Source organism: Pseudophryne corroboree, chromosome 3 (genome assembly GCF_028390025.1).
Source record: "Pseudophryne corroboree isolate aPseCor3 chromosome 3, aPseCor3.hap2, whole genome shotgun sequence".
Taxonomy (NCBI): Eukaryota; Metazoa; Chordata; class Amphibia; order Anura; family Myobatrachidae; genus Pseudophryne; species Pseudophryne corroboree.
The window spans coordinates 629143536-629171514 of NC_086446.1; the positions used below are offsets into that span (position 1 = coordinate 629143536).

Below are 27979 nucleotides of genomic sequence, written 5' to 3' on the forward strand. Positions count from 1 at the left end.
TGAGCTCATTTGGAAAAGTCATATTCAAATGCTCACAATGGGAGCAATTCAATCCACAGTGGGGGGACGATGATAAAATGTACCATTCCGGTATGGCCCATAGTCTCAATCCACATCCCATGTTCCCTCTAAACCCCATGGAGATGCACAGGAAAACTAGTAGTGATTGAAGTACTATATGGGCTGGACTCAATTCAGTGCGGATTGAATAGCGTCGGGAATTAAATCCCAGGGGCTATTCAATTCAGCGCACTGTGACACCCAATGAGAATTTCTTCTCGTACCCCTCCGGAATTGCGAGCAGAAATCTGACAAAAGTGCTGGTGTTGATTTTAACCCTTAGCGCAGCTGAAACAAAATCGTGCTGGGCACTTTAGACGGAGAACGCCGGTTCTCGCAAAAAACACCCCGTTTAGTCTGCGAGAACTGTCCTTTCCCAACATGACCGCTCGCTGTATTGAATAGCACCAGGAGCTAATTAACGGCACTATTAAATCCGTGCTGAATTGAATCAAGCCCTATGTGTCTGATGGGTGGAGCTGAGCATGCAATCACATTTCCAAAGCTGGACACTAAAAAAAATTCTGTCCAATCTTTCTGACAATAGACCATTTTCTCCCAAACACTGGAAACAGACAAAATGACAATTCAGACAAATTTGTTAAGTTAATTTATTTGAATAACCATTTTTGACCATTTTCTGGCTTTTGGAAGCAAATGGTTGATTGTCCTTTACTCACATACATTACCAGATTTTTGCTCCAAACAGTAAGACTGGACAGATCTGTATCTGTGTGTATCCAACTTTAGAATGAATAAACCAAAATATGTCAATCACGGTTATAATGAAATAATTTAGCTGCTACAAAAAGATCAGAAAAAGGGAAGGGAAAAAACAAAAACAAAACAGCAATACATTATTTGGACATGGGAGTTGAATGGAATTTATTGGGAAAGCTTCATGTCTTCTCTTACAAAGCTTTAGCCCAGTGCACGGATCAAAAGAGGTGCAATAAAAATGCAAGTATTTCGTAAAACTATGCTAAAATGCAACTTTTACCATCCATCCCCCATATTCAACATCTGTACTGTGCCCTTTGGCTGTCATACATCAATGATTACCATATGGTGTAAGGTCAAATGTATAAAAGAGCATATTCAGGGTTGCAACTCAACACTGAATACAGCTGGCCCCTTCAAGGTAAATAGGGCACCTCATCACCATTGTGTAGAATCCAGCATCTTTGCTTGATCTTATATTAGACCTGACTAATTGAATTAATTGTCATCTACACCAAGATCACGTATTCCAATTTACTGTCACTGCATCTGTTACATAACAGCAAATTAGAACGAACGGCTCATGTATACAAGGGTTTTAACTACTCAAACAGCCAACAAAGTATAGTGCCATAAAATATACAAACATCGTCAGGTTCATATGGAAAGCTTGATATGGACATTTAAGTGTCATCTCAATATAGGTATGGAAATAGGCAAACAAAGAAAATAGATAGATTCATAAAGTATTTGTAATCACAACTATGAATAATAATGAAATTAATGCAAAGAAACATACAAGTTTAAAATGTAATTAAATGTTTACGTAGTTCCCTCAAAATAGTGCAAGTAACAAATGATAGCACTATATTTAACCCTTTGGTGCAGCAGGGCAAAATAAGATTTTACTTACCGGTAAATCTATTTTCTTGGAGGAGAGATACCCTGGTCCTGGGAGACAGGGTGATCCTTTGATGCATTTGTAAATGGGACCCGGACCACTTGTCCAAGAGGTCCCATTGAAAAGTCCTCGCATGGAACCTGCCGAAAGGGATGGCCTCGTAGGAAGCCACCATCTTCCCCAGGACCCGCGTGCAATGATGCACTGAAACCTTTTTTGGCTTTAATAGGTTCCTGACCATGGCTACGAGTTCCTGAACCTTTTCGATCGGAAGAAAAACCTTTTTCTGGTCTGTGTCTAGAATCAGCCCCAAAAAGGTGAGACGCGTTGTAGGGACTAGCTGGGACTTAGGTATATTGAGAATCCAGCCGTGTATCTGCAACGTCTTCATGGACAGAGACACGCTGTCCAGCAACCTCTCCCGAGATCTCGCCTTTATGAGGAGATCGTCCAAGTATGGGATAATTGTGACCCCCCTGCCTGCGCAGGAGCACCATCATTTCCGCCATTACCTTGGTGAAAATTCTCGGGCCCGTGGAAAGCCCAAACGGCAACGTCTGAAATTGGTAGTGACAGTCCTGCACTGCAAATCTCAGGAACGCCTGATGCGGGGGGAATATCGGAACATGAAGTTAAGCATCCCTTATGTCCAGGGACACCATCCAATCCCCCCCCTCCAGGCTGGCGATGACCGCCCTGAGTGATTCCATTTTGAACCTGAACCTCTTCAAGTACAGGTTCAAAGATTTCAGGTTTAAAATGGGTCTGACCGAACCGTCCGGTTTCGGGACCACAAACAGGGTTGAGTAATATCCCTCTCCTTGCTGGAGATGAGGAACTGTGACAATCACCTGTTGAATATACAATTTTTGGATTGCTGCCAACACTAGCTCCCTCTCTGACGGGAAGCCGGCAGAGCAGATTTGAAAAATCGGCGAGGTGGCAAGTCTTCGAATTCCAGCCTGTATCCCTGAGAAACAATCTCTAATGCCCAGGGATCCCCCTGCGAGTGAACCCAGACGTGGCTGAAAAACCGAAGACGAGCCCCCACCAGATCTGCCTCCCCTCGGAAAGCCCCAGCGTCATGCGATGGACTTTGCAGACGCAGGGGAGGACTTCTGCTCTTGGGAACTAGCTGTGTGCAGCTTTTTTCCCCTGCCTTTCCCTCTGGCAACAAAGGATGATCCACGTACCTTCTTGTTTTTATTGGAACGAAAGGACTGCATTTGATAATGAGGTGCCTTTTTTGTATGCTGCGGGGGGACATAAGGTAAGAAATTTGACTTACCAGCCGTAGCGACAAGATCCGAGAGGCCGTCTCCAAACAACTCCACCCCTTTGTAAGGCAAGGACTCCATATGCCGCTTTGAATCGGCATCTCCCGTCCACTGTCGGGTCCACAAGAGCCGCCTAGCAGAAATAGACATAGCATTTATTCTGGAGCTTAATAAACAAATGTCTCTCTGAGCATCCCTCATATACAAGGCAGCATCTCTGATATGCTCTATGGTCATTTGAATGGCATCCCTATCTTAGGTGTCAATTTCCGTAGATAAGGAATCTGCCCATGCCACAACCGCACTACAAACCCAGGCCGACGCCATAGCCGGTCGAGCAATAGTACCTGAATGATTGTAAATGTGCTTTAAGGTAATTTCCTGCCTGCGATCAGCAGGTTCCTTGAGGGAAGCCGTATCCTGAGAAGGCAGTGCCACCTTTTTGGACAAACGTGTCAACTTTTGGCAAAGATTCCCAGCGTATCCTATCAGTTTGTGGAAAAGTATACGCCATGAGAATCCTTTTGGGAATTTGTGGTCTCCTATCCGGTGATTCCCAAGCCTTTTCGCACAAGTCACTTAATTCAAATGAGGATGGAAAAGTGACTTCAGGCTTTTTCCCTTTATACATGTGTACACTCGTGTCAGGGACAGGGGGTTCCTCAGTAATATGCAAAACCTCTTTAATGGCAATAATCATGTACCGTATACCCTTAGCCACCTTCGGCTGTAATTTAGCATCTTCATAGTCGACACTAGAATCAGTATCTGTGTCATCGATCTGGGATATGGTGCGCTTCTGGCGCCCCAGGGACAGGCATGGACTGGCTACCTGACTGATCCCTAGTTTCTGCCTTGTCTAATCTTTTATGCAATAGATTGACATTTGCATTCAAGACATTCAGCATATCCACCCATTCCGGTGTCGTGGTTGCCGACGGCGACCTGACATTCAAGCACTCCCCCTCCACATTAAGCGAGCCTTCCTCGTCAAACATGTCGACACACGCGTACCGACACACTTCACACACACACAGGGAACCCCTTTCCTGAAGACAGTATCCCTGTCAAGGCCCTTTGGAGAGACAGAGAGAGAGTATGCCAGCACACACCCCAGCCCAATAACCCTGGAGACCGACAAAATGTTTTTCCCCAGCAGCGCTGTATAATATGTAAACCGCCAATTATGTGCTCCCCCCTCTCTTTTAAGCACCCTTTCACCGTGTGTAAGCAGGGGAGAGTCCGGGGAGCTTCCTCTCAGCAGTGCTGTGGAGAGAAAATGGCGCTGGTGTGTGCTGAGGGAGAAGGCCCGGCCCCTCGGCGGCGGGCTTCTGTCCCACTCAAACAATATGGCGGGGGCTCTTTTATATACATGTACAGAGCCCACCTGTACATGTATATAGTCTTTTTGCCATGCAGAGGTTTATATTGCTGCTCAGGGCGCGCCCCCCCCCCCCCCCCCTGCGCCCTGCACCCTTACAGTGACCGGCGTATGTGAGGTGTATGGGAGCAATGACGCACAGCTGCAGTGCTGTGCGTTACCTCAGTGAAGCTGAAGGCTTCTGCCGCCTGACGACTTCTGTCTTCTGTACTTCTAGCTCTGTGAGGAGAACAGCGGCACGGCTCCGGGGGTGGACGCCCAGTAAGAACCTGCGTTCACCCCCTCTGGAGCTAATGGTGTCCAGTAGCCGAGGAAGCAGAGCCTATCTTTGACAAGAAGGTCTGCTCCTCAGTCCCTCGATGCAGGGAGCCTGTTGCCAGCAGTGCTCCCTGTGAAAAAGTAGTAAAAGGTAGAAAAAAAATCCAAACAAAAATGCTTCTAGGCAGAGAACTCTGGAGAGCTCTCTGCAGTGCACCCATCTTGCTCTGATCACAGTGAAAAAAACTGAGGTCTGGAGGAGGGGCATAGAGGGAGGAGCCAGTGCACACCCAGAGTCCAAAGCTTTCTTAAAGTGCCCTATCTCCTGCGGAGCCCGTCTATTCCCCATGGTCCTTACGGAGTCCCAGCATCCTCAAGGACGTTAGAGAAATATATATGCGCATCAATTGTGCTTGCATTCTGTCCCTGACAGACACTAGTACCCAAGTTAAGGCCAGGAACCATACCCAGAACCAAATTCAGCCACTGCAACAGCAATGAAAAGTGCTCTATAACCACTCTCCTAAAGTGGCTCTCTGAACCATATTTTAGTGGTAGGTCATATACAGGTTGAGTATCCCATATACAAATATTCCAAAATACGGAATATTTTGAAATACAGACTTTTTTGTGTGAGAGCGAGATAGTGAAACCTTTGTTTTCTGATGGCTCAATGTACATAAACTTTGTTTAATACACAAAGTTATTAAAAATATTGTATTAAAAAGACCTTCAGGCTGTGTGTATAAGGTGTATGTGAAACAAATGAATTGTGTGACTGTAGATACACTTTGTTTAATGCACAAAGTTATAAAAAATATTAGCTAAAATGACCTTCAGGCGGTGTGTATAAGGTGTATATGTAACACAAATGCATTCTGTGCCTAGATTTAGGTCCCATTACCATGATATCTCATTATGGTATGCAATTATTCCAAAATACGGAAAAATCCGATATCCAAAATACCTCTGGTCCCAAGCATTTTGGATAAGGGATACGCAACCTGTATAAGCATCCTCTAACAGTAGCTTAAATGTTACTAGCATCTAAACTACTTGGGGCCAATCCAATTAAATGTAATGTTCCTTTCTATAACTGTGCATTGCAGTGACCTTGACAAAATGAACTGCCCCCTTTGAGCAGCTGGCGGTATCTTGGGTTGCCTTTGCAGACAAGGACATGATTTGGGATGATCCTCTCAACATATTTAAAAAAATTAAAATAAAAAAATAAAAAGGGAAGGTGAAGGGAGGCTAAACAATTTACAATTAAAAATACACCTTTACCTCCTGCCACCAACAAGAATGTGTACCAACCAGTGTAATTGGACGCAGACAGTGGGCGATTAGAAGATGGCAGCAAAGTCCTCACATCAAGAGACCGTGAGCACCGCTGTACTCCCAGCACCACAACCAGTTTACTGGGAATAATAGGCAGGAACGAGAGGGAGGGTCAGCCTTATAGAAGTGTTAATCTTGCGTCATTGAAAATTGCTCGTTCTTTATGCTGTAACACTACATTTGCTGTATGAAAGGGCAATAATGTTACTATTAACATTGCTGGGCACAACTTCTATGGCAACCTTTTATTGGGCATCAATACACATGGCTTATTTATGGGAAATACTGTTACTGTTGGCATATTTCTGGGGACTATTACTGTGGGCATTTTCTTGATTACTACTATTTATGAGGCATATTTACATTCGCTACTGGTAGCTTATTTCTTTTAAAGATATCTTATTGTCGGTATTACTGAAGCATAGTAACTGACTGGTGCCATTTTTCATTACTGGTATTACTGTTAATGTAGGCATATTTCTGACTACTGCTGCTGGTGTACATACTGCTGAGCATTTCTGCTACTGCTGTACATAATGACAGGGCATGACAGCTACTGCTGGTGAACTTGACAATGTATGCTAACTAGCGCACTAAAAAATATACGTTATGGTAAGAACTTACCGTTGATAACGTGATTTCTCTTATGTCCACAGGATAACATTGGGATATTGTCGAGCAACAGCGAAAATGCCACCAACACGGTCACAAGCTTTCTGGCCTCCCAGGATGCATTGGGGCCTCCACTATATAGTCCCGCCCACTGACTCAGTCAGATCAGTTCTTTCCACAGCGATTTTAGGCAGGAACATTAGGTAGAGACCTGTACAGGCGATAAGAAGACACATGCACACCCTTCCATACAAGGAGGAAGAGGTTTTAGTGATTGTCTAGATCCTCAAATCAGATGCGTCAGGGTGGGATCCCTGTGGATATAAGAGAAATCACGTTATCAATGGTAAGTTCTTACCATAACGTATATTTCTCTGGCTGGGTCCACAGGATTATCCACAGGATAACATTGGGATTCCCAAAGCCATTTTAGTAGTGGGGACGCTCCTGATTGCACAGGAGGACCTTTCGCCCGAAGTCTGTGTCATGAGAGGCAAAAGTATCCAAGGCATAATGTCTGATGAATGTGTTTATGGAAGACCATGTGGCTGCCCTACATATCTGTTCTGCTGAAGCACCCTGTTGTGCTGCCCAAAAAGGACCTACCTTACGTGTAGAGTGTGCAAAGACATTAGCCGGAATAGGGAGATCTGCATGAGAATAAGCTTCTGATATTACCATTCGGAGCCATCTCGCCAGCGTCTGTATACTAGCAGGCCATCCTCTTCTATGGAATCCATATAGGATGAAGAGAGAATCTATTTTCCTGATGGCACTAGTACGATCTATGTAGATTCTCAAAGCTTGGACCACGTCCAGCGACGCTTCTCCCGCAGATAGTCCCAATACCTGAAAAGCTGGGTCTACAATCTCTTCATTCAGGTGAAATTTTGATACCACCTTTGGAAGATAACTAGATCTCGTTCTGAGAACTGCTCTGTCTGGAAAAAAACTTAGGAAAGGAGACTTACATGATAATGCTCCTAAATCTGACACTCTTCTGGCTGACGCCATTGCCAGTAAAAAAAGAACTTTAACCGTTAACCACTTAAGATCTGCTCTATCAAGTGGTTCAAACAGAGGACCCTGGAGAAATTTAAGAACTAAATTCAAATCCCAGGGAGCTGCAGGGGGAACAAATGGAGGTTGAATATGTACTACTCCTTGGAAAAACATACGTACATCCTGTAGGTCAGCAATCTTCTGCTGAAACCATACAGTTAACGCTGAGACTTGCACCCTCAAGGAAGCAACTTTCAACCCTTTATCCAATTCTGCCTGAAGGAAATCCAAAATCCTAGCTACTTTAAAAGATCTCGGATTGTAATTTTTTTCAGTACACCAGTGAATATAGGCTTGCCATATTCTATGATACACACGAGCCGAAGGCGGCTTTCTTGCTCTAAGCATGGTTTGGATTACTTGTTTCGAAAATCCTTTAGCCTCTAAGATAGAGGTTTCAGCAGCCACGCCGTAAATGATAGGCGGTCCAGATGACTGTGACAACAAGGACCCTGCATTAACAGATCTGGACGTTGAGGGAGCAGTAACGGTGCTTCCACGGACATTCTCAACAGATCTGTGTACCAATGCCTTCTTGGCCAAGCTGGAGCTATTAGAATGATTGCTCCCTTTGCCTGTTTTATCTTTCTCACTACTCTGGGTAACAGAGATATTGGTGGGAACAGATATGCCAGCTGAAACCTCCATTCTACTGACAGTGCGTCTACCAGGACCGCTCCTGGGTCCCTTGTTCTTGATCCGTACCTCGGAACTTTGTTCGCTTCCCAATTTAGCACACCCGGAACAAATACTGCTGACAATGCCGGGAGATGGAGTTCAGCCCATTTTAGAATGGGAGTTACTTCCTCCATCAATCTCTTGCTGTGAGTTCCTCCTTGATGATTGAGGTATGCTACTGCCGTCGCATTGTCTGAGCGGATCTGGACTGGTCTTCCTTGTAGATTGTCCTTTGCCTGAACCAGAGCCAAGTAAATGGCTCTTATTTCTAACAGATTTATCGGCAGGCGACTTTCCCTTGCGGTCCATTTTCCTTGGAACCATAGGCTTCAGAGTACCGCTCCCCAGCCTTGCAGGCTGGCATCTGTTGTCAGGACTTGCCACTCTTATCCAAAAGGGTCTCCCCTTGTTTAAATGGTCTGTCTGTAGCCACCACGCTAGAGACCTTTTTACATTTAGTGGAATCTTTATCATCTGCTTCTTTATCGTTTGATGAATTCCGTTCCATTTGGTGAAAATGAGATGCTGCAACGGTCTGGAGTGGAATTGCGCATATTCCACCATGTCGAAGGTTGATACCATCAGACCCAACAGTCGCATTACTGCATGGACTGAAATTGTCTGGGCTTGCAACACTTCCTGAGCTATGACCTGCACCTTGACTATCTTTTTCTCTGGTAAGAGACCTTTCTGTAGGTCTGAATCCAATATGGCTCCCAAATGAACCATCCGCTGTGACGGATTCAGGGACGACTTTTCCCAATTTATGAGCCACCCGTGTCTCTGTAAACAAACTATCGTCTGTTGGAGATGGCTCAACAGTAAATCTTGCGACTGTGCTAAGATTAATAGGTCGTCTAGGTATGGGAATATTCTTATCCCTTGTTTGCGCAGACAAGCTGCCATAACCACCATGATCTTGGTAAACACCCTGGGTGCTGTAGCTAGCCCGAAGGGCAGAGCTTGGAACTGGAAGTGTTCCTTGAGGATGGCAAACCTGAGGTAACACTGATGTGATAGTGCTATAGGCACATGTAGGTAAGCATCCCGTACATCCAGAGATACCATGTAATCTCCCGGTTCCGTAGCCAACATTATGGAGCGTAACGTCTCCATGTGGAACTTCGGTATCCATATGTATCTGTTCAACTTTTTCAGATTTAGAATTGGTCGATATGACCCATTTGGTTTCTGGATAAGAAATAGATTGGAGTAATACCCCTGTCCCTTTTGTGATGGAGGTACTGGGACAATCACACCTGAGTGCAGTAATTTTTGGACTGCTTCTTGCAGGGCATTGGCCTTCGACTCTATACGAGACGGGCTGGTGCAAAAAAATCTTTGAGGAGGCTGCCTCCTGAATGGGAACCCATACCCCTGAGATACTACCTTCTGCACCCAGGCATCTGTTGTTGACTGTTGCCATATGTGTGCAAATTGAAGGAGTCGGCCCCCAACCCTGGAATCCTCCAGGCGGAGGCCCGTCCCTTCAGGCTGAGGGTTTCTGTTCAGGTTTGGAAGCTGGCTTCTTGCTAGCCCACTGCTTCCTACCCCTGGATTTAAACTGGGGTTGCTTAGGCTCCTCTTTAGCTTTCGCTTTGCCAACGAAAAGAGCTAAATTTTAAACCCTTGGACTTAGGGTTATAAGCAGCCGGAAATCAGCCTCTGATTCTAGGATATCCGATAAAGGTTTTCCAAATAATATATTACCCACGAAAGGCAATGCTTCCAATTCTTTCTTGGACTCCGCATCCGCCTTCCAGGTCCGTAGCCAAACTGCTCTGCGAGCGACTACTGTCAAGGCTGAAGCTTTAGAAGCAACAGTGCCTACATCAATTGCTGCTTCTTCTAAATACTGGGCAGATTCTTCCATCATTTCCGTCAACTCATCTGACGCTGGTAATTCAGCTTTCACTGATTTTGTTCGTTTAAATACAGGTGCTTTAGATTTTAACACTGTCTTGGCTGGCTCTTCCAACGAAAGAACAGCCTTCACAACATTAATAAGTTCAGCTACATCATCTGAACTAAAACTCTGCGACTGATCATCATCCGATATATCATCTTGTGTAGTCTGCCACACAGACGTATCTGTCTTAGTCTTACCTGCCCCTTGGTTGCTTGTAGAGGCTACTGGAACCAAACCATAGGAAGGGAGCTGCATGTATGGGTTCATAGTGTAACCTAACCCCTGAGGTGGAGCTAGTCGTTAACTTGTCCGCTATAGAAGATAGAGTCTTCGCGAACATATTCCATGGTGGCTCTGTTGGTGGTTGAACCACCTCCTGTTTTTTACTTCGCTGAAAAGCGAAACAGTTTGCACACAATCCCTCATAAGTGACCAATTGATTCATATCAATTACCCCCGACTTACAAGATAAACATGTTAGGGCTATAGGAGTGCTTGATAAATTCTGCTCATCACTTTTGCCGCTCACAGACATAGTAATAATCTGTTATTGACTACACAATTTTGTGACTGAAAAACACCCTATATGTCAGTATATAGAGGTGAGATCAATCTGACCACAGTGCACCTGATTTGAGGGTCAGAACAAGACTGACATTACACAGAAAAGTCAGCACACATACTAGCAGTCAGTCACATGTTAAAGCATTAGACATTGTCATATGAGAATACAACCTCCATAACAACTTATACATAAGTAGGAAAATTGGACTTCTATTTTAAACTGGTTCTTTTTTCAACATAGCATGCAAAAAACACAGTAATATACAGGTCTCATATGCAATAGGTACTAAAAATTAACAATGCATACTAAGAAGTAGAGAGAATCTTTAGTACTGTATACCCTGCCTCCGTAGAGCGGGATACAGGGAGACTCACCACACTTCCATATCCAAGCAAATACGCTCATAAAAGACGCCGAATGGATTCAGACGCTACTGGTGTACACTGCCGCTCTTGGTAACTGATAACGGACACGGACGCTCACCAACGGACACGGACGCTGAGCGACTTCCACGTGTATGCAGACGCTAAGGCCTGCGACTCGGTCTGGCGGGTTTTATCTCCAATGTACACAACCGCAGCGTCTAAACTGCGACCGAGTACCCTCGTGGTAGCGTCTGAGCCGGAAGTGAGGTAATTCAGTTCATGAAACGAGAGACACTCGGGAACTGGCCATGAACTCGGAGGGACGGCCAGGAGAGCATCTGACTCCCCCTGTTGACAAACTCCCAGGATCGCGGCCTCTACCTAGTCCTGGCGCCTATGATCCCCGGAGCGTAACGCTGTCACACTCGAGATGTTCGGCGCATCAACACACTGTTTGTAGTCTCCACCAAATCAGTGTAGCTGTGTCCTGACCCCTCTAGTAAGAGGAAGTCCATAGACTCACCGTCTCCCCATGCTCCGGCCACAGCCTGGTTACGTCTGCTGGACCTGCTAGAACATCCGACACAGACGCCCGTCGAGACAGCACTGATACCCGAAGGTAAGCGTTGTTGCGACCCGGTGGGGAGTTGTTGGAGCGACTCTTTCTAATATGCGTTTAAGACGCTGTTAAGAGAAGTCGCTCTAAAAAACATTATAGTAAGCCTATAAAAATAAAGTAATGAAAACTTGAGGCTGCTCCACAGCAGCCCTGTGACCATGTGGCTTCCTGCCATACCAAGCAAAAAACTGATCTGACTGAGTCAGTGGGCGGGACTATATAGTGGAGGCCCCAATGCATCCTGGGAGGCCAGAAAGCTTGTGACCGTGTTGGTGCCATTTTCACTGTCGCTCGACAATATCCCAATGTTATCCTGTGGATAATCCTGTGCACCCAGCCAGAGAAAGATCCTTCATGCTGTTGGCTCACTTTACTAACAATACAGCTCATCATCCTAAATGGCTGAAATGTGCCCAAAATGTGTTTCCATTTCATTGCTGTCACCACAGAGATATCTTTTTGTAGGAGCTCCGGTCACTAACTGTAGTGGGAAATGGCAACTTGCAGTGATATCACTATGTGCAATGATTGGGGCAGGAACTTACAATTTACATAGTCCAGTGCAAATACACATTTTGAAACAGCACTGTCTTGCATCAAGACATCATCACCGAGCTGCATGTAGCTTGGCTGCATCAGCTACTGGTTAAATCATGCAAAGAGCCAGCACCTGTAAAGAAATGCAGCTTGAACCGGAACATACTGTAACATGTCTAAGGCTGATTCTTGTAGGAAGCAAAGCAAAACAAGAAGTAATGTATATGGAAATTCAACTGTTTTGGGCATCTAAAAAGTCTTATTCGATTGTGTTTGGGCGCCCATGCACATCACACATGTCGCGCCCAAACAGGGTTGAGCCGTCTAAAACAACTAAACCCTTCTTAACCCCATGCCCAGTTTCAACAAATACTCGCACCTCAAGAGCCTTCGAGAAAAAGGTGTCCTCCGCGGGCGCTGGGTGCCTAAATGGCAGATCAACAGAATTCCTGCCGTTTTGCACCCTCTAGTGGCAGCCGCAACAACTGAATCGGCTCCTATGTTGCAATGGAAGCGGTGTAAATCATTTTTGCTGCTTTTGCATGCAATCCAGAAATGCTGTAGTTTAGATTTGCTTTTGGACACACCTTTCCCAAATCTATAGCACCCCTCCATACATCTGCGTCGGATTGATTCAATTACCTATGCCTGTTGAATATTAATGATTACTCGACTATACAACAGGTTTAAAGATCTTGATTCACCAATTCCAACCCGAAAATGGTCAGGATCGGCAAATCTGGGAATTGGCAGCCAGATGTATGAAGGCCTACATTCTCTCTGCATATGTTAAATCTTCCTCACATGCAGTGCAGTACGGTTTTACCATGGTGCAAAGTTATAGCTCTTTCACACAGGTTGGGTACGGGATCCAGGCGGTTGGAATCCCAGCGGTCAAAATACCGACACTGGAATCCTGACCATCAGAATGCCGGAGGGAAGGGGGGGGAGCGCGAGTGTCACTCGCAACGCTGGCTCACTTCACTCGCAACGCTGTGGGCTCACCACACTGCAGACTCTGTTCTATTCCCACCCCATGGACACCCAGGAGTGGGAATAGCTGCGGCGGCGCTGCCGGCATTCTGACGGTCAGGTTCCCAGAATCGGTATTTTGACAGTCGGGATTTCGACACCGGGATCCTGACTACATCCCCTTTGACACATGCAGCAAGGGAATTTGCCAGGTCTATCAAGCCGGCAAATTCCCAGTTATCACCTTCTAGTTTTGGGCATACAATATTGTCTGATTGACCGTACAGCACGGCCACCCAGACGATGTTGCATGCGACCCACAATTGTGTGTACACACTAGATGAGTTGTCGCGCAAATAGTCCCTATATCGTTTTAGTGTGTACCCACCCTAAGGCTCACAGGTACCAAGTATAGAGAAGAATATTTGAGCCTAATGGAAGCAACTTCTTTTCATCAAATGACAGTGAGGGTAAAGAGGAAATCATGCTGGTTAGGCAGCAGGACAATGGAGGTGCCGGGATTCAGTAGCAATATTACTCTTCTTCAGAAGTGGGCAAAACAATGTAATGCAATGTTAATAAAATCTAGCGTTCAGCATGAACTTTTATGGTGCTAGAGATGATGTGTACGCATCATGTCAACTAACAGTCATAGGGCGGTATTCGATTGGGAACGATAAACAATCTCCCATTTAAAGTGAAGGCGTTCGATATTCAATTGCTTCTGTTTATCATGATTGTGGAGCGCAGAGAGGTTGGATTGTATCTAAAAAAAAAAAAAGTGGGTCCCAGGGACCACTAACTTTTACAAACTGGGGTCGTAACTGTCCTTTTCTGGGTCCCACCGGAATTAAGGTTCTTATTAAATGATTCAAATATAAAAACAGAGTTGATTTGGACACTGCAAACAAAAAAGGGTTGCAGGTGGGGGGGGGCGGGGGGGACACACACAGTTGCTGGGCTGTGTAGCATACAGGACACTGCACTAGAGCTGTAAGTAGACATTTTGGTGCGCTTTGGCAGAAAATTAATTGGTGCTCCCCCTCCTATTTCCGAAAGAAGGGATAGTGCACGCCAAATTTAGGGGCGTGGCTTCGTGGGGAAGGGGCATGGCCACATAATAGTGCCAATTCACATTACACCACAAAGTAGTGCCGCTTATACACATTGCACCAGGTAGAACCTCCTATACACTCTGTGCCAGGCAGAGCACGTTATACACATTGCGCCAGGCAGAGCACGTTATACACATTGCGCCAGGCAGAGCACGTTATACACATTGCGCCAGGCAGAGCACGTTATACACATTGCGCCAGGCAGAGCACGTTATACACATTGCGCCAGGCAGAGCACGTTATACACATTGCGCCAGGCAGAGCACGTTATACACATTGCGCCAGGCAGAGCACGTTATACACATTGCGCCAGGCAGAGCACGTTATACACATTGCGCCAGGCAGAGCACGTGAGAGCACATTGCGCCAGGCAGAGCACGTGAGAGCACATTGCGCCAGGTAGAGCACGTGAGAGCACATTGCGCCAGGTAGAGCACGTGAGAGCACATTGCGCCAGGTAGAGCACGTGAGAGCACATTGCGCCAGGTAGAGCACGTGATGCACATTGCGCCAGGTAGAGCACGTGATGCACATTGCACCAGGTAGAGCACGTGATGCACATTGCACCAGGTAGAGCACGTGATGCACATTGCACCAGGTAGAGCACGTGATGCACATTGCACCAGGTAGAGCACGTGATGCACATTGCACCAGGTAGAGCACGTGATGCACATTGCACCAGGTAGAGCACGTGAGAGCACATTGCACCAGGTAGAGCACGTGAGAGCACATTGCACCAGGTAGAGCACGTGAGAGCACATTGCACCAGGTAGAGCACGTGAGAGCACATTGCACCAGGTAGAGCACGTGAGAGCACATTGCACCAGGTAGAGCACGTGAGAGCACATTGCACCAGGTAGAGCACGTGAGAGCACATTGCACCAGGTAGAGCACGTGATGCACATTGCACCAGGTAGAGCACGTGATGCACATTGCACCAGGTAGAGCACGTGATGCACATTGCACCAGGTAGAGCACGTGATGCACATTGCACCAGGTAGAGCACGTGATGCACATTGCACCAGGTAGAGCACGTGATGCACATTGCACCAGGTAGAGCACGTGATGCACATTGCACCAGGTAGAGCACGTGATGCACATTGCACCAGGTAGAGCACGTGATGCACATTGCACCAGGTAGAGCACGTGATGCACATTGCACCAGGTAGAGCACGTGATGCACATTGCACCAGGTAGAGCACGTGATGCACATTGCACCAGGTAGAGCACGTGAGAGCACGTGATGCACATTGCACCAGGTAGAGCACGTGATGCACATTGCACCAGGTAGAGCACGTGAGAGCATGTGATGCACATTGCACCAGGTAGAGCACGTGAGAGCACGTGATGCACATTGCACCAGGTAGAGCACGTGATGCACATTGCACCAGGTAGAGCACGTGATGCACATTGCACCAGGTAGAGCACGTGATGCACATTGCACCAGGTAGAGCACGTGATGCACATTGCACCAGGTAGAGCACGTGATGCACATTGCACCAGGTAGAGCACGTTATGCACATTGCGCCAAGTAGAGCGCGTTATACACTTTGCGCAAGGCAGCGCACATTCTACACACTGCACCAGGTAAAGCACATAGACATACATTAAACAACCCAAAAAAAAAAAACATTTAGTCAGCGTGATTACACACAAAGACCTGGGGGTAAATTTCCTACGATGGGAGTTCTATTTAAGATGGGATGTTGCCCATAGCAACCAATCACATTCTCCTTCTCATTTATCTAGCACCTTCTAGAAGTTAACACCCGGAATCTGATTGGTTGCCATGGGCAACATCCCATCTTAAATAGAACTCCCATCTTAGTAAATTTACCCCCTGCTATATGCAGTACCAAGCTTGATGTGATCTGGTCTATAGCAGAACAAAGACCGACTAGAACCATCCACCTGGGGCAGAGAGGGAATGGGTACCAACCACCCAGGGCCAGGAACGAGGGGACCCACTGGCGCTGGCAGGGGGGGGGGGGGGGGGGGGGGGGATAGGGGGCACACTGGCGCTGGCAGGGGGGGATAGGGGGCACACTGGCGCTGGCAGGGGGGGATAGGGGGCACACTGGCGCTGGCAGGAGGGGATAGGGGGCACACTGGCGCTGGCAGGGGGAGGGTAGGGGGCACACTGGCAGGGGGAGGGCAGGGGGCACACTGGCAGGGGGAGGGCAGGGGGCACACTGGCAGGGGGAGGGCAGGGGGCACACTGGCAGGGGGAGGGCAGGGGGCACACTGGCAGGGGGTAGGGGGCACACTGGCGGGGGGTAGGGGGCACACTGGCAGGGGGGTAGGGGGCACACTGGCAGGGGGGTAGGGGGCACACTGGCAGGGGGGTAGGGGGCACACTGGCAGGGGGGTAGGGGGCACACTGGCAGGGGGGTAGGGGGCACACTGGCAGGGGGGCAGGGGGCACACTGGCACGGGCAGGGGGCACACTGGCAGGGGTAGGGGGCACACTGGCAGGGGTAGGGGGCACACTGGCAGGGGGTAGGGGGAACACTGGCACTGGCAAGGGGGTAGGGGGCACACTGGCACTGGCAGGGGCACACTGGCACTGGCAGGGGGGTAGGGGGCACACTGGCACTGGCAGGGGGCACACTGGCACTGGCAGGGGGCACACTGGCACTGGCAGGGGGCACACTGGCACTGGCAGGGGGCACACTGGCACTGGCAGGGGGCACACTGGCACTGGCAGGGGGGTAGGGGGCACACTGGCACTGGCAGGGGGTAGGGGCACACTGGCAGGGGGTAGGGGCACACTGGCAGGGGGGTAGGGGCACACTGGCAGGGGGGTAGGGGCACACTGGCAGGGGGGGTAGGGGCACACTGGCAGGGGGGGTAGGGGCACACTGGCAGGGGGGGTAGGGGCACACTGGCAGGGGGGGTAGGGGCACACTGGCAGGGGGGGTAGGGGGGTAGGGGCACACTGGCGCTGGCAGGGGGGTAGGGGCACACTGGCGCTGGCAGGGGGGTAGGGGCACACTGGCGCTGGCAGGGGGGTAGGGGCACACTGGCGCTGGCAGGGGGGTAGGGGCACACTGGCGCTGGCAGGGGGGTAGGGGCACACTGGCGCTGGCAGGGGGGTAGGGGCACACTGGCAGGGGGGTAGGGGCACACTGGCAGGGGGGTAGGGGCACACTGGCGCTGGCAGGGGGGTAGGGGCACACTGGCGCTGGCAGGGGGTAGGGGCACACTGGCGCTGGCAGGGGGGTAGGGGCACACTGGCGCTGGAGGGGGCACACTGGAGCTGGCAGGGGGGTAGGGGCACACTGGCGCTGGCAGGGGGGGGGACACAGCAGCCAGGAAGCCTCCCCCGGCTGATCAAGGCGCAGTGAGAGGTGCACGGTACACAGCAGCGGACCTCCGCTGCCTTCTCTCCCCGCAGTACAGCTCCGGTGACCAGGAGTCTTGGAGGAGGAGCTGCGCCTGCAACACGGCGGGCCCGGTGGTGATTCGCTGAGACTCAGGTGGGGGACGCTGCCGGCGGCGATTTACTCAGGCGGGGGGACGCTAACGGTGGTGATGATAGGTTAGGGAGTCAGAGCGCGTCCTGCAGGACCCGCTTATATTTTAAAATTGAGTCACTCACTGACTATAGCACGTAAAATACACGCTATAGCGCATTTTTGCAAACACTGAATTCAATAGCTCTCTTAGGCGCAATCTACTAGCTGCCAGCGGAACAATTAAATACCACCCATATTGTAGGCAACAAGAGCTGTTATGACATGCATTGGCTACATTGCCCTTAGGATTATGTAGCCCTAACCTAAACAGAGGAGCAAGGATGTAACACTCAATTTCTGACTTAAGTGTTCCTTTAAAAAGAGAGACTACCACAGTTTTCTACTTTAATTCTACAGTATACATTACTTAAACCTTAAATAGCACTCTGAATTTTCTTGCTAGTTGGCTCTTTTGATAGATTTATTGGTTCCCTGCCTGTACGTAACTTTTACTAGCACGGTTACCTAAGCACTTTAGACACTCATCCTAAAGCCCAGTACTCACGGGCCGATCAAGGAGAGATGCGTGCTGAGCGAACCGCTCAGCACACATCTCTCCTGCCGCTCAGCACAGCGCGATCTGTGCTGAGCGTGCGGGGGGAGACGGGGGGGCCGCTCACTTCACCCAGCGGGTGAAGTGAGCGACCCGCTAGATTGGCCTGCATGCAGGCCAATCTAGCAGCGGCGATAGCGATGTGCGGGGCCGCGCATCGCTATCGCCGAGGGGGCTACACACGGAGCGATCCTGCCGATATTCTAAGCAATCTAGTCAGATTGCTTAGAATATCGCTCCGTGAGTACCCCCCTTAAGAATTATAGGAGGAAATTCAACTGATTAGATGGGAGACTGGATCAAATAAAGAGACTGGAGATTGCTGGGCGATATTCAATTGCCCCCCCTAATCGCGCCCATTACACTCAGGTTTAGGAGCGCAAAGCACCCAACCCCGACTAAACTAATGGGCGCAAGCATGAAAAGATCCGTTTGGACGCCCAAACAGGTCTCATAAGGCACATTTCAGCTCGCCACCCTCGGGGGTAGCAAGCTGAAATGAACTATAAGAATTTAATCTGGCCCATAAAATCCAAAATACACGCAACTAGCCATTTGCAACTGAAGGAATAAATAAGGTGGCTTCAGAAATGAATTAAACTAAAGATGTTCGTTAATGTAGACCTTCACGGAGCAGCTACAGACCTGATGCTGCAAAAGTAGAAACATTTTAATAAAATCCATAAAACAGAAAAGTTAAATCTGGTACTTTTTTGTACTACACAAAAAGGGTGATACATTACAATGTAATACTGGTTTTAAATCCTTCAGAAGAGTATATATACAGTCTGTACAGCAGGTTAACCAATTTAGTCATGATTGTTTAACCAGCATGACACTTATTAGCCATCTGCACATTCTATAATCCTATCACTCCTGCATCTTGTGATGCAAGAAAAACAGTGCACATAACTGTAATGGCAGCTATAATAAAATACATCCAACCTATGGGGGGAATTCAATTCATAACACGGTGATGTAGCTCCTAGGTTTAGCACCCGGATTTATTCAATTGACAGCATCGTACCTAACACTTTACGTCATGAGATGCCATTTACCATGACTAATGCATGGCTCTTAGTTGGGATAAACAGTATTTCCTGATTCACAGTAAGTGCTGGACGCGATGCTGTAAACTGGACATTGCTTCAATGTAATCTCATTCTGTGGTATTATTCCAAGAACAAGATTAGGAAATATGCTCCGTAAAAGCAACCACAAAAAAAAAAAAAAAAAATCAGATTCAGCAATACAGAGTCAAATCTCACAGATCTAGCAAAAGCATTTAAAGACAATATACACAATGTCAGACCAAATGTATCACAGCCAAATCATCTTGTCCTGCCTTATGGAGCAGTTTTGGTGCCACTTGGTGAGCGTATCAAACAAAACCAGATAACATATATGCTAAAATAGTGTAGTCAGCAAGAATTTCAACATTATAAAAAGCAGCTGAATACCCCAAGTAGATGGCAGAAACCTTCTCTAAGATATCCATCTCATTATAATCAGACTCCTGTTTCTTGAAAGTGGATAGCATCATACGCAAAGCGGGGGTTCATTGTATCGCCAGAGTCTATTCTATAAGCCCCAATGCGGTTTGCTCCTCCCCTTGATGCCTTTGGCACCCGAAGCATAATCCGCAAGGGATCAATTCAATTCTCCGACAGTTGAATAGCGCTGGTAATTAGCTCCTGGTGCTAATCAATACAGCGCCAAGTGACAATTGTTGGGAATTCTTCTCTCACCCCCGGGGACGCGAGAGGAAATTCAACAAAAGTGCTGCCGCGTGACCGACGCAAGGCTGATTCTGTCGGGAAGCAGCATCGCGCCGGGGAGTTAAGTCGGAGAATGCCCGTTCTCCCGACAAATCAACCTGTTAAGTCCGGGAGAACGGGCATTCACCAACTTAACATGAGCTGACTTGAATAGCGACGGGAGCTAATTCCCAGCGCTGTTCAACTGTCGGAGAATTGAATCGACCCCCATGTGTCATCGTGCGATTGCAGGTCCGTTTCCGCCAACTGGAAAAGGCATGTAATAGGATACTGCGGTAATCACAATATCCTGCCGTTTTCACCTGCCGAAATGGCATTGCAAGCAATTGGATACACCCCAAACTGATCAGACAGTCAATGGCACATAGTACCCAGTCCATACATGTATAAAACTTTTTTTTGGCCCTATTTGGGTGGTTTTAAATTGATTATCATGCCAATCTGTCTAAAGTGATGGAAGATCACGGAGGCGATATTCAATTGTATATTTATTGCGCCCATAGATGTCAACCCAACCAAAGTGTAGGGCGCAATTGCGAAAATGCTGTTTGGGCACCCAAATGGCTCACTTTGTGTGTATTTCAGCTTGCCACCCCTGGGACGTGTAAACTAAAATGCAGACGCCGGCAGCCATTCATGCCTGAACAGAGGAAAAACTGAACAGCTCCGTTAGGCGCCCAAACTCCCATTTGAACACCCAAAGTGCCACGTAGATTTCTTTTCGCACCCGAGGAGGCTTTGAGATGAAATGTCACCCCCACAGCTATTGGGCGTCTAAATGGAGCAACAATTGAATTGTTCCATTTTGTGCCTCCTAGTGGTAGCTGTGGCGTAAAACAATTGAATCGGCCCCAGAGAGTCTGGCACAACCAGCTGAGCTGTAGTGCTCTCCCAGTAAAATGGCAGCAGCACTCCACTAAAACACTAATAAAAAAAGTACTATACCATCATTGGGGTCGATTCTATTCGGCAACTAATGAATAGCGCCGGGAATTAGCTCCCGACGCTATTCAATTCAGCAACTAATTACCTGCAATTGTCGGGAATTCTTCTCTCATCCCCGGGGGATGAGAAGAGAAACCCGACAAAAGTGCTGCCTCGCGGCCGGTGCGAGGCTGATTCTGTCGGGAATCAGCCTCGCGCCGGGGAGTTAAGTCGGAGAATGCCCGTTCTCCCGACAATTCAACCTGTTTTGTCGGCGAGAACGGGCCATCGCCGACGTAACTAGTTGCTGAATTGAATAGCGTCGGGAGCTAATTCCCGGCGCTATTCATTAGTTGCCGAATAGAATCGACCCCATTGTGAGAAGGAACCCGACCAGCATTATGGCTTTTAGATGTAGAATCATGAAATTAAAACTGCCTCTGGCTACATTCTATTTTTGCTAAACATCAATGAGGAACATTAAATTAGAGGAAACGCAGGGGAGCTAAAAATGAAAACCAACTGTAATAACTTAAGTGTATATAAAAGAGCTTCTTAATATTTTAAGCAAAATTTTTATTATTCTGAAGCATTTAACATTAAATAGAAATTTACTGGGGGGGGGGGGGGGGGGGGGGGGGGGAGGTTGTGGTTAGGCCCTGCCAAACACCAATTCCCTACTAGTCAGTAAGACACAAACGTGTACTGAAAGACTACACAACTCTTGAAAAGGAAAGTCAGTTACTGAAAATTCCCTTTAGAATCTGTTCCAAAAAACCTGAAAGGCGAGAAACATAAAGGCTGGGTATTCCAGTATGAAGAATGCAGCTGATCAGGTGAAGGGGGGAAAAAAAAAATCTGACTCATTATTCGTTATTTCAGCAAATTCACTTTACATTAAGTAGTTTTTAAAAATGCACTGGTAGCAAGTTGCCACAGCTAGAAGACTAGAATTAACACACAATTTTATGATCTGGCATGTCACAGAATTTTAGCAATGGCAAGCAATGTAATGTTTTTAATATTTTAATTAAAAAAAAAAAAAAAAAAAAAGGAAGCAAACAACCAAAATCATGACTGTTACACAAGGTTAGTCACAAAACTGTCCAGAATCCAATACATAGTAACTCAACCGCCGGATAACAGTCCTTCCATTTATATATAGAAACAATCTTTCAACAACAGAATACAAGGAAACCAGACTTAAAACTTACTGTTATAAATGTGTCCAAACACAATACTACAGACATTTAGCCATTTACATCATCATGAGAGTAAATAAATACTCACAAGCAAGTTCCTCGATGTTTGCAATATTTTAAAAAACAGTAAAGGGCCCTACACACTGGATGACATTTTAGAAAGATATGAAAGATAACGTTCAAAAATGAGTGATACATCGTTCAGTGTGGAGGTACAGATGATGAACGATGCGCGTCCCTACAGTCGTTCCTCATAGGTCTATCATCGTTTATCACTCCGAGCCAATTTGGATGATATCGATGTTTGCAATGTCAAATTGTTCATACAAATCGTACAGTTGGTATGCAAAAATTTGTTACTGAAAAATCGTTCATTGGGGTCAATTCAATTTGCCGACAGTTGAAGAGCGCCGGGAATTAGCTCCCGGCGCTATTCAATACAGCACCAGGTGAAACTTAATTGTCGGGAATTCCAGAAATCCGATTAAAGTGCTGGCATGCGGCCAGCGCGAGGCTGATTCTGTCGGGAATCAGCATCGCGCTGGGCAGTTAAGTTGGAGAATGCCCGTTCTACCGACAAATCAACCTGTTAAGTACAGGAGAACGGGCATTCGCCAACTTAACATGAGCAAAATTGAGTAGCAACGGGAGCTAATTCCCGGCGCTATTCAATTGTTCAAATCGTCCAGTGCATAGGGCCTTAAGAGTAATGCTGGGCATACACTATACAATTATCTGGCAGATATTCTGCCAGATCTGGCTGGTTGGAAAGAAAGGGGCCCATTTGCTAAGCCTTGAATGGAGATAAAGTGGACGGAGACAAAGTACCAGCCAATCAGCTCCTAACTGCCATGTCACAGGATGGGTTTGAAAAAATGACAGGAGCAGATTGGCTGGTACTTTATCTCCATCCAGGGCTTAGTAAATAGACTCTAAAATCTGGTAATGAATGAGAGCAAACAATTGACCAATTGCTCCTAAACATTGGAAAATAGACAAAACCTGTCGTTCAGACATAATTGGTTAAATTAAGGATTTAACCAATTTCTATGCACACCAGTTTTTTCTGTTTTCAGTGTTTGGGAGCAAATGTTCAATTGTCATTTACACTCATCCATTACCAGATTTTCAGTCCAACCAGCGAGATCTGGCAGATTATCTGCCAGATAAGTATATTGTGTATGCCGAGCATTAGGCAACAAATGTATATGAAATACTTATATGGCACAAACATTCTCCTACACTGTACAATATAAGAGGCAGCTACTTGCAATGAGGCCTCATACAAAACTGCCATTTATTTATTTATTTCCAGTTATTTATATAGCGCACACATATTCCGTACCACTTTCCAGAGAATATTTTGGCCATTAACATCAGTCTCTTCCCCAGTGGATCTTACAATCTATAGTGCCTATCACATGTACACACAGACACATTCACACTAGTATTAATGTTGTTGGGAGCCAATTAACCTAAAATATTTTTGGATTGTGGGAGGAAACCAACGCAAGTACGGGGAGAATATACAAACTCTGCACAGTTAGGGCCATGGCGGGAACCGAACCCATGACCTCAGTGCTGTGAGGCAGTAATGCTAACCATTACACCATCAGTACTGACGCAAACATGTCAGGAGGTTTGTAACACTTCCTGCTGGCTCCAATACATTTAGCCATAGTAACAGTAAAAAAGACACATTGCATTCAGGACGAGACGCAAACCAGACACTAACAAAATGGTACTGGGTATGGTTTTTTACATGATTAGAAGCAAATTCCTAGTAAACAGCACATAAAAACCATCATTGAGGTGCACTTAGGAGAAGGATGTGATGTCCCTAGCTATGCTGGACAGATTTCATGCTTAATGGAGTGAAGCTTCAGGTTCCTGGGAGTGGTAGACATGCGAGTGACAGGTTTGAAGTCTCCTCTATTTAATGGGAATACTTAGCACAGTTTGGGATACTCATACAAGTCTAATGATGCAGCAGCAAGTATAACTAACATGATATTCTTGACCAGCTGAGCAAGTAGTGGATAAATAATCCAATGCCAGCAGTCTTTTCACATGGTACAGCTACAAGCATTTCAATACAGTGGTCTGTCTGCAGTAAGGTGTGGGTGTGTGTGTGTGTGTGTGTGTGTGTGTGTGTGTGTGTGTGTGTGTGTGTGTGTTGGGGGGGATTGGATGAGTATGCAAACTCATACAGGACTAATAAGCCACATGAGCATTTCCAAAGGTATGACAGACTTGTACCCTTGAGGCATACAGCCACTAACCTAAAATATGAATGCTGAGGCAACATACTGTACCTTCAGAATGAGAAAGGTACACAAGAACCACATTTGATGTTGCAAAAATACCCATAAACATCTATTTTATGGAGAAGACCGAATTCAGTATAACAGTGTTTGCTACACAGCATGAAAATGAATATTAAACAAGTTAGTTACTTAGACCTAAAATCTTACTGTAAATGTAAAGAAAACAAAATATATACAAATAAGATACACATTTTCATTTTCTCCTGAAACTACAAATTTGCATAGTAATTCGGAAACTGCAAAAAAACACCAAAGTAGAGCTCAGACTATGACGTCACCAATGTATTTGCAATTAGTTCCCTAAATAATAAAGTTAAAATAAATAAAAACAAACAGGAAATGCAGACTTGAAAACAAATGCTTCAAAACGGATGCCATTGATATGCTTTAGAGTTGCAGAAACCAGGAGCATTTCATCTACATAACCAAATTGAAAAATCAAACAGGTTTTAAATTTGAGGTCGTAGCAGCTAAAGTTTTCAGTCCACCAGCTTTTTTCTTTCTACCAAGGGAACAAAAAAAAAAAAAAAATAACAAAAAAAAAATATGACTGCAAGGAGTCTGATGCAATCCTTGTACGTGCAACCTTAATTTTCATTTTAATCTGATCTATGACTGAGCTCTGGCTACACACACAATGTAATTCTTTCATATCATTTAAGAGCAGAGAAGCAACAGCCGATGACCCAAACAGATCGACAAACATGTCAAACTATTCCTTAGTATCTAATCCCATCATTTATAAAGTAAAATGTATCCAAACCGATATTAAAAAGAGTAATGAAAAGGTTACGTAATCATAGAGAAGATTGCATGCACAGGATTTTATGCTAGAAAAGTGATGCTGCTGATCCGTTTTAGTTAAGGAAAAAGGTTAGCGCTTATCACTATAGTGTAGGTGTCTGGATTGATGTACTGTAAATTCAGTGCAGGCTGACTCATCTGACATATATTAGACCTCAGGTGATGGCTACTTCCTGACATGCACCAGTAATCAGACTCTATGGGACCCTGCTCAGAGCCACAGTAGAGTCAAGCAGGCCAGTACATTAATCTAAATCACTGACACTGGCAATATAGGAATATTAATTTCTGATGATGTCATTGTTTCATGGCCAAATGTTCCAGATATTTCAAAACTGAAGATCTGGACGCAACAATAGGTTTTCATGCTGGGTTTATTTTCAATGGTAAATAGAAGACTGAAGAATGAGATCTTCGTTGCCTTTCAAAGGATGGAGGATTGCACAGATCACCAAATGGAGTACGTTATTCATATAAGAAACAGATTTCTGTCATAAAATGGCAAAAGCATGCAACACTTCAGATTAGCTTTAAGACTCAAAACAGATCATGCAGCCTTTGCACATACAGAATAAAATGCCTAAATGCTCTTCAACATACATGTGCACGCAGCAACGTACAAAAATAACATATAACCCTACCTATATTAAAAACGTCCTATAAACACGTCATCCATAAAAACAACCTGCAAATAATAATGGCACCATAAAGCCCTGTAATACCAAAGGAAAAATGCTGGCTAGGTACAAGGCGCCACAAAGACTACTACAACAGATCACAAACTAAGATCTGAAACACTGGCAGTGTGGTAGACCATCTTGACACACCTACAATATTGATCCAGGACTATTGGCTCAAGTGCAATCCAAAAGATTAACATTACCATCTAAAGGGCTGTATGCAACAAATGACTGATTTAGCCCTCTCTGCACCGGATGGCCCAGCATGCTCCCCAGATACATACCAGATTAAATACATGATCCTAGCAAGCCAAATACTTTCAAATCCATCGTTACTTGACTGACACACTTGGAAAACCATTGGCCTCCATACACACTCCGCATCTGATCCTAGACAACCATGCTGGAGGCAAACAGGTCCAAGATGGATCCAATTACTAGAATTCATTGAAGGAAGTAGACACCTCAACCAATGTAATTTTCCAATACCAACAATGATCTCCAACTCTGCCCAAAGCCCTTCCCATACACCCCATACCAGGTCTCCCATGCCCCTGGAGTAAGGGTGCCCAGCAGCGAGCCCTTCCAGTTGCCCCAGGTTGGGCATGAGGGGGATGGGGGATCAGATACAGGGCTACATAAAGGGATACATGTCAAGTCCAAGTCGAAGCCATCCTCTTGGTATCGCCTTTTGTTCCTGCTGACGAACTCCTTGATGATGGCGGTCATGTCGGGGAGCCTGGGGGTGGGGAAGAAGGAGGAGAGGGGGGCCGAGAGGTGCTGCTGCTGGTGGGGGGCGGCAGCAGCGGCCCCGGCTCCGTGATCTGCCTCCTCTGCCCGGCCGCTCAGGTCCCCTCTCCGCCCCCTTCTCCTCCTCCTGGTGCTGCTGCTGCTCCGGGGGCTGCCGGGGGAGGCCAGAGTATGGCCGGGAGGGAAAAGGGGGCAAGTGGGGGGGATGCGGCCTGCTGCTCCGGGCCGCACACAATGATAGAGTCCCGGGGTACCCAGCAATGACAGCCCCGTCCTCGGTTGCAGCTCGGGGTACACGGGCACCTCCCGGGTGCCCCCTCCACCCTGCACGGGCTCGCTCTGCTGCTGATCCTGCTGCTGATCCTGCTGCGGGGAAGCCGTGTGTCCGGGCCCGATGCTCCCTGCCTCTCGCGGCTGCTCCTGGCCGCTGGACCGTTAGACGGCCGGTGAGGGAAGGACCGGTCTGGTCGGTGCAGGAGCCCGCCTGCCGCGTCTCATGTCTCCGCTGCTGCTGCACGCTCAGGCTCCCATCATGGCTTCCCTGCGAGAGTCAGCGAGGAGGTTTCGCGTATCCTTCCGCTGTCGTCTCTGTTTTTAATTGTATCCTTCCGCCGGCTATATAGTCCGCGCCACATCACCCCACCAGAGGCCTCGCCGTACAGCCTCAGCAACCCCTCCGGCCTCAATGCGACCGCTTGTGGCCGGTCGGTACTTAGTAACCCAGACGTGAATCTCTGTTAACTAGCGAAGAGAGAGAAACCAAGTTTCAGGCGGAAGGATATTTTAGTTAGATCTAGGAACTATTTTTGTTCCTTGAGGAGGGGGGGTCACGTGGTATAGAAGTGGGGAACTTTTGCAAAATGTCTTTTTTTTTTTTTTTTTTTACTTTATTTCTCTCTCTTCCTTTTACATTAAAAAAAGAGAGGCCTTTTCTGTGTTTCTCTACAATTTGGGGGGCGGAAGGTCTATCTTTTGGCAACCATCATGTACTCATATGTTTCATATAACTGTGTGTATGTATGTATATATATATATATATATATATATATATATATATATATTTACATACAT

At 46.7% G+C, this 27979-nt stretch overlaps 1 protein-coding gene across 2 annotated transcripts in view; it reads right to left on the minus strand.

The window, feature by feature from the left end:
- PTEN (phosphatase and tensin homolog) overlaps nt 1–27342 on the minus strand; it is a 167462-nt gene extending 140120 nt beyond the window's left edge. Inside the window, exon 1 of one of the 2 annotated variants that reach the window (XM_063961711.1) lies at nt 26809–27342. In XM_063961711.1, coding sequence (XP_063817781.1) covers nt 26809–26887 — 79 coding nt within the window. In that variant the 5' untranslated portion in view covers nt 26888–27342. The remainder of the gene's footprint in view (nt 1–26808) is intronic. The other variant, XM_063961710.1, reaches the window with a different exon arrangement.
- Nucleotides 27343–27979: the final 637 nt, after the last annotated feature.